Below are 7,989 nucleotides of genomic sequence, written 5' to 3'. Positions count from 1 at the left end.
TGTGTAATATCTTTCTTTTTCACTCTGGAAACATTAGATTTTGAATGGAATTTAAAACTCTAAAGTACTGAAATTTCTAGCCAAGGAAACACTCCATGACCAAACAAAAATAACCAGAACTTTGCCCAGGTAAAGAACTAGTATTCCTGAAATGCTAAGTTTGACATTCTGTTTCAAAAGATGCCTCATAATTGGTAAAAATGAATTTTCCAATTTTTCTCTACAAGATTATGAGAACTATTTATTCAGTTGTTACAAAAATGAGTCCATAAACATTAATGTGCGAGATGACAGGCAGAGAGAATATTTACATGATGGGTAAGGGTTAAACATTATACCAAATTAATCTAGCACAGACCAACAGATTACACACAGAACTCTGGACCTCTAGTCCCCACAGTTTTGTGGCACATCAAAAGACACTTAATTACTAAGGTAATTCAAGGAGCTAAAAAGACCTCACGTCCTCCCAATAGGGCAAATCTGGAGGCTTCTACTTCAAGTATAAATTGAGTAACCAAATGTTACCAACTGGTGTTATGACAATAGACAGCATGGCTATTAAAACAGAGGCATCACTGCTTAATCATTAGTACACAGATTTTTTTAAAAAAGTACCCCAAGAGAACAGCAAAATTTCTGGTGTCAGCAGCTAATGTCACAGCTTTCAAAGATGCCACAGATATAACTGGAGCTATGTCAGAGGTCACAGTTGCTACTTGGAGCAGGATGAAAAATTAGATTAAATATAAGAATCAAATAGTTTTGGAGAAATAGATTTTCAATCAATTGAAATGATTTCTTGATAGATAACAGCAAGTACCTTTTATCAGGGAAATGCCATTTCTTTGTCGTCTTGGTTGTTCAAACAGTACTCCACATCTATAGGCTTGGATTATATATAGTGTTTTGACCAAAGCAGCCATAAACCCTTGCCATGTACAGTGTTCAAACAGAGACAACTACACTAGAATACACAGCTGCTGGTATGAGGTTTCAAATGATTTATTTTAATAAAAAACATCCTAGGAACTAAAGGAGTGCAACATGCCATTACATGTTACTATTCCACAACAGGAAAATTTGGAGAGATCAAATACTAGTCCCAAGATTAAGCTTTAGATTGCTCTTTCTTAGAATACCCACCAAGATCATCCTTCAAGTGAAACAAATGTCAGAATAAACCTGCATTTTGAAAATGCAGGATTTCTCACAACATTGAGAATGTAAAAAAAACTCTATAACACAGCTCAGACCTAAGCTGCATATAAACTAACGCAAAATCTAACCAAATTCTAAAATTAGTAAGTAATTTCCAGGATCAGAAACATTTTGGACTATTATTGAACAAGTTGCTGAGTTTCCAATAGATACTGTCAAGTAGATTTTCAAAATTAATTTCCAATCTTTAATTTTGAAAGCTGATTATTATTGAAGTTAATCTCAACTTTATTCATATCACTTACCTCATTTTAATTTTCAATTTCTGAGCACTTCAGCCCCAGATCATTTTTATCCCTTGGAGTTTTCTGTTCCAAATTTTATTTTCTCAGTCCTATATCTCATTATTATATAGTTTTTGTTCCTTGGTACAGCTTCAACCACACCACAAACTATGAACATTTCAATCTACATTCTGCTATGCAGTTTTTCTCCCCTCCTGTCAGCCCAAAATGAAAGCTGCCTTCCCTTTGCAACTGTGCTTTTTATTTGATAAGCTCCTAATGATAAAGTGTAAGACCACAAGTACTATTCAAATGTTAGTAATGAAAATTGTTGCAATATCAACTGTTCAAAGCCCACAGGTTAAAGTTCTCCCTTTACATTATAATATCTGCAATCAAAGTCTCAAATCTGCATAAAAACATATCATGCAGAGGTACTTATTAAAAAAAACTTAGAATTTATCTTAGCAACCCCCAGCCCCCAGATTTCATACACACAGCCTTTAAGGTCACAAACTTTAATCTCAGCAGCACCATTCATCAGTCTTCAGACATTCAGACTGTTATTACTCCTGAAATACTATGCAATTTCAAACCATATTACACATACCTAATTCATAACAGACATTGCTGGAGGCACACAATTCTGATGCCAGAGACACCTGTACATGCAATTCTACGAAAGACAAAGACTTCTAAGCTTAGCAACAGCTGCATTCTTAGTCATTTTTGAAAGCTGAATTTGATTTCGGCTGTGTACAGTATGGGTTGTCACCTCAAATGCAACAATTCATGTACAGTACAGGAGTCATACAAAAAGTGCATCAGTGAGAAGTATTTTGGAAAGGATAGTATGTAAGTGCTCTTACTGAGAGCCCCAAAGATCATCTTCAAGTGTTAAGCAAGGAACAATCCGTTCTGCTAAAACAAAAACAAACTCTTCACGCATACAAAAACAAAATGAATGGAGTAATTTGCCTTTGAATTTCTAAATAACGGCTAAAATTTCCATTCATCACATTTTTCAATCTTTAAACAATTGTAATACACCATTTATTGGTTATAGTTTGTGTCTCAGCATCCAATGCTGTTCCTACAGGAACAAGATTCAGAAGAGGAGATGAAAACCAGGGTAGTTTGCCAACATGGCCTTAAAGCGAGTTACAAAGTTACAATGTGGAGGAGTGTGGCTGAACTTAAAACTGTCCTGCACAAAATCAGTCTGAGAATCAATATCCTTTCATAATGAATTTGGCAATTTGATAGCAGTTGAAATTTCTGGTTAAGTATCTCCCATTCATTATCAGTAGCAAAGTCTTCACAATTACGTAGACGTAAACTGCTGCTAAAAGAATCTCTATTTTTTATAGTCCAGGGCTAGAGGCCTGCTCTAGCGAATATCCTCCAACTAAGATTTGTAAAACTTGTGGACCACAAATACACCAACCAACACTATAGCCAGAATCCCAAGCATCCATTTGATATAGATATTATCCAATTCCAGAGCTGCAACCTGTTGAAAGAAAAGAAGATATATTAAATAGATAGCCTTTTACAGAATTTGTACTGATTATTTTTAAATAGAGGCAGGAGACGAGATAGTATAGAATAAGTTTCCATAACACCACAAAAGACAACTTAGAGATCAAGAACTCCAACTGGATAAATTCTGAACTAAACTGGCAAGGCACATGGGACACATTTTGCCCATAATGAAAACAAACAATGCATCTTGGAAAATCAGGCCCAAAGTCATGCAGATTGTCACTTCACTCCCTTACCTTTACGAACCAAATAGACTTCTGAATTTTTAGCAGGAGGTTCTAATCAGGGCTCGTTCAGAAATACAGAGCCATACTTGCAGTCTGACAGGCCACTATCGTGTAAAAAAGCTGGGGGAAGGGAAACACGTGCACTTTTTGCACACCAGTCAGTTGCCAGATTCTGAAATTTAATAGCCCAGCATCACAAACACCCATTGTCAGAAGCTGCCAATTGTCTAAGGGTGAAGGCAAGGCACCAAGGCATATGGCAGCCAGGGTGCCAGGTAAATGATGGAGTGCATAGAATAGGTCAGAGCTGGTAAGAAATATCAGGTCCAGTCGGGGAGTAGTTTGGGGGACACCAGATCGGACAGCAGAATAATGGAAAAGGTTGCCAAGTATAGAGAATGGAGAAGAGTTAGTTCCCAGGGTAGTGGAGACAGCGCTGGAGACATTGAATAATTACTCAGGATTTAGACTAGATATTTAAGTAGTTTAACTTTTCCAGAGTAATTGTTTCTTTAACTGCAATGGTGTCTTTCAAATTCTCAGATTTAAATGAATACGTTTGGTTGGCTCAAAGCTCAGAGGGATTACCCATTGCCATGTCCAATTTTCCAGCCAATTTCCAAGTCGGTTACAGTGTGGATTCTGTAGGGTGACGATGCACAACTTCCACCAACACTTCAAAAATTATGTTATCAGAAAACATGGGTCAATAAAACTTAAGAAAAGTGAACTGCACCGAACAAAAATATACTATTGCAAAAAGGCCATCAGAACCTGACAAAAAATTAAACATGTTAACTTCTTATCCAAAGGACCTGGTTTGATAGCTTATTCCATTCACCCATTCGCTTTGTAAGCACAGCACTTGAAACAAGCATAGGAACCTAGCGTTAATGGAATGTGCAGGACAACTAACAGATGAACAACTCAACTAATATTTAAGTTCTGACTTATTCTAGAAAGCCATGGAGACCAATAACAACAAAAACAAACTTCCCAAATGATCCCAATGGAAGTGAACAAGAAACAACTTTCACTGCAACAAACGAAAATCACCAAAAGACATGTTATGACCCTGGGCATGCTTATGTATATGTAAAGCAGGAAAATCCATCTGTATTCTGCTCAGTTTCTTTTAACCAATGGAAGGACCTATCCATCTTGCAAGGTTGTGGAGCATGCAAAAACCTGACCACAGGACTGGAAACAAATGCGAAAGCCTAGTCATGGACATGGGACAACCATAAAAGAGGAGTCCCCTGATAAGTTAATGACTCAGAAGAAATGCTGCTGAGATAGAGGCTGAAGGACAGTAGCTCTGAATTGTTGGAATTCAGGAAGAACTCCAAGAAGCCTTTTGATAGCTTCCCTGTAGTAACGACATAGGAGAAAGAGCAGTGTTTGATGGTCAACTGAAGCGAGGAGGGGTTCTGTTCTGAAAAATGTGCAGCTGTTGCAGGCTTTGAGCAGTTGGAATCAGAAGTCCCTCAAGCTAAAAGGTGCAGGTGAACACTGAGGTTAGAAAAAGCCATGGAAACTTGGAAGATATCTGTGGTTGGAACAGCAGCATGTCTGTGAAGCCAACTGAATTGGTCAACTTGCCATGAATAGCTTAGTAGAGGTGATAGAGGAGGAAAGTCACAAGTGGTATTTAGTTGGCACGGCAAATAATGACGAAAGCTAGGGGAAACCTAGAGGACAGTACTAGCTTAGTGAAGTTAGCCGTCTGCTGACAACCTGTAATTGTGCCAGTGAGTAGGCACTGGAGAGCAGTTTCCAGAGCAGGGAGTGATGTCACAGGAAAAGACAAGAACCACCAAATGAGGAAGCAGTCCACAGCAGAGCAGCTCGAGGGAATTCCAAATCAAAAAAGTGCAGGACTGTAATCCCACGTAATCTGTTAATGAGACTGATGGCCCAGTGTGCTGAGAAATCCAAGGGATCTATGTTGACTACATTTGCTATATAACATACTCTGTAGGGTATTTAACATAGTTTCTGTTACCCATTTTTATCTTTTGTTAATTCTGGAGATCAGGGTACAAGTTGAAAAGATATAATTGTTTTGCTATTCTAGCTCTGTATAGTAATTTTGTTCATTCAAAACCATTGCAACTTGTGGCTAAATTATCAGGCCAATTGTATTCATCAAAATAAACCAAAACGAAACTTTAATACCCAACACAAAGGTAAATCTTGGGTTTTTCAGCCAGCTCTCTTAACATGCAAGTGATACCACATACAGTCAAAGTCCTTCTCTACTCTCTTCTAAAAGTTCAATTAGTCCTTCCCTCATGTAATTTAATCATGAGCAACCTTTGACAGCAGCTTTCCTCCAGAGTTCTAAATGACAGAATTAACATGGCATACTTCAGTAGAACTCGCCATACTCATAGCACAATGTCCAAATGGCATTGCTTTCCCAGAGTTCAGTTCAGTTAACTACTCAGGTGATAACCTGGTACAGGCCAAAGTTGACTGCTGTTTAAAAGAAACCATAGCCAGCTCTCCTGCATGTCAGGATGGCTCAAATTTTATTAGGTTTCAGTCTATGAAGCTGGTATTACAGCCACACTATACTCCTGTCTTGACCACAATTTCTAATTTCCCTAAAACCTACAAGAGATGCACTTCAGAAGATGTATGACATACTTGGCAACTCAAATTAAGAAATTCCAACCAGAAACCTAGCTTTTCAGTTTCAATTTCACTAAGGAGACTTCAAGAAAAAGAATAAGAATTGGTCTGTCAAAACACTTTATCACCTTTATATTTCAGTATAACAGTCAAACCCACAAATTACAATTTGCATTTATATCATGCATTTAACACAAAAAATAAAGATGTCTAGAGTTCTCAGTTTCCTTTAAAAACTTAGAATTGCATAAAGAGACATCCAAGCATATTTAACAGTGACTTAATTTAAAAAGGGAATGAATCTGGAAAATTCTTTACCCTTTAATCTTAAAGCAGTCAGTTTCTAACCAAATTGAAAAGTTTTAGGTGTCAAAAAAATCTTTCCTCTTTAAAAACAAAAAAAATTTCTTTTCTCAAGAGCTGACAGTTTTTTTTAAATGAGTAACTGATATGTACAGATACTCAAGTTCTTAAGATCAATATTGCTTAACTAACAAAGATTCTTAAAATAGGCCTCAAAATTTGTGGGTCAAAGCTAGAAAAGAGTTGGAAAGGGCTGTTTGCGTCGCTATTAGGAAAACTGGAGTAAATTAAGATATGAAGTACCTTTTGACACAACTGTCAAGGCATGAAGAATGATTATTTGGGGAAAAGGCACTTACTGAAGTGCATCAGGAACATGAAAAGAACCACACTACAGACAAAAAAAAATGCTCAGTGCACTTAATGCCCTATCTAACCAAAAACTGAAATCAGAAAACCAGCAACCTACTGCTGTGCACTTACCCAGCCTCCTTGTGCTGCAATCCATCGTGCAATTCTATTTTTTAATACAAACTCTGCAATGAATTTTGCGATTTGACTGAGGAATCCCTTCATACCCTTCTGGAAGACATAAATGGCCATTCGATAGCCAAATCCTAAAAGAGCTATCACACGGCCCCAATTTATGCCACTTTCAAAAAGCCTATAAAGGAAAAGAACAATTTTCAAAATATTTGCAAATATGGATTAATGAGAAAACATTTTTAATATACAATGAAAATTCATGTTGACCTTATTTGAAAACATGACAGTGGTCTAATATTTACACTTTTATAGCATCTGTTATTACTTATGTCAACAGATTGCATATGGCAGTCCAGTCAATTTTTGGAAAGTTAAAATCACCTCTCATAACCACTCTATTATTCTTTCAGATAGCTGAGATCTCCATACAAGTTTGTTTTTCAGTTTCCCTATGACTATTAGGAGGTCTATAATACAATCCCAATACGGTGATCATCCCTTTCTTATTTCTCAGTTCCACCCAAATAACTTGCCTGGATGTTTTTCTGGGAATATCCTCCCTCGGTACAACTGTAATGCTATCCCTTATCAAAATCACAAACTTTCCACTTATGGTAGGGGATTTTAACTTTCCAAACATAGACTGGGACTGCCATAGTGGTAAGGGTTTAAATGGAGAAGAATTTGTTAAGCATATAGAAGTAAATTATCTGATTCAGTATGTGGACATACTTACTAGAGAAGGTGCAAACTTTGACCTACTCTTGGGAAATAATTCAGGGCAGGTGACTGAGGTGTCAGTGGGGCCAGTGACCATAACTCTATTAGTTTTAAAATAGTGATGGAAAAAGATAGACTAGATCTAAAAGTTGAAGTTTCAAATTGGAGAAAGGCCAATTTTGATGGTATTAGGCAAGAACTTTCAAAAGCTGATAAGAAGCAGATGTTCACAAGTAAATGGAGGCTGACAAATGGGAAGCCTTCAGAAATGAGATAACGAGAGTCCAGGGAAAGTATATTCCTGTTAGGGTGAAAGGGAAGGCTGGTAGGTATAGAGAATGCTAGATGATTAAAGAAATTGAGGGTTTGGTTAAGAAAAAGAAGGAAGCATATGTCAGATAAAGACAGGTAGATCAAGTGAATCCTTTGGAAGAGTATAAAGGCAGTAGGAGTATACTTAAGCAGGAAATCAGGAGGGCAAAAAGGAGACATGAGATAGCTTTGGGCAAATAGAATTAAGGAAAATCCAAAGGGGTTTTACAAATATATTAAGGACAAAAGGGTAACTAGGAAGAAAATAAGGTCCCTCAAAGTTCAGCAAGGTGGCCTTTGTGAGGAGCAGCAGA

At 37.2% G+C, this 7,989-nt stretch overlaps 1 protein-coding gene across 4 annotated transcripts in view; it reads right to left on the bottom strand.

Moving 5' to 3' along the window:
* Positions 1-1,261: 1,261 nt before the first annotated feature.
* The window catches only part of LOC132828432 (bcl-2 homologous antagonist/killer-like), a 42,261-nt gene continuing 35,533 nt past the window's right edge, over positions 1,262-7,989 (bottom strand). For all 4 annotated transcript variants that reach the window (XM_060845555.1, XM_060845554.1, XM_060845556.1 and 1 more), the window contains exons 5-6: positions 6,641-6,821; positions 1,262-2,958 (exon numbers count right to left, since the gene is read on the bottom strand). In XM_060845555.1, coding sequence (XP_060701538.1) covers positions 2,854-2,958; positions 6,641-6,821 — 286 coding nt within the window. In that variant the 3' untranslated portion in view covers positions 1,262-2,853. The remainder of the gene's footprint in view (positions 2,959-6,640; positions 6,822-7,989) is intronic.

The sequence above is a fragment of the Hemiscyllium ocellatum genome, chromosome 26 (genome assembly GCF_020745735.1).
Source record: "Hemiscyllium ocellatum isolate sHemOce1 chromosome 26, sHemOce1.pat.X.cur, whole genome shotgun sequence".
NCBI classification, from domain to species: Eukaryota; Metazoa; Chordata; class Chondrichthyes; order Orectolobiformes; family Hemiscylliidae; genus Hemiscyllium; species Hemiscyllium ocellatum.
This window is presented reverse-complemented; position numbering and strand designations above follow the sequence as displayed.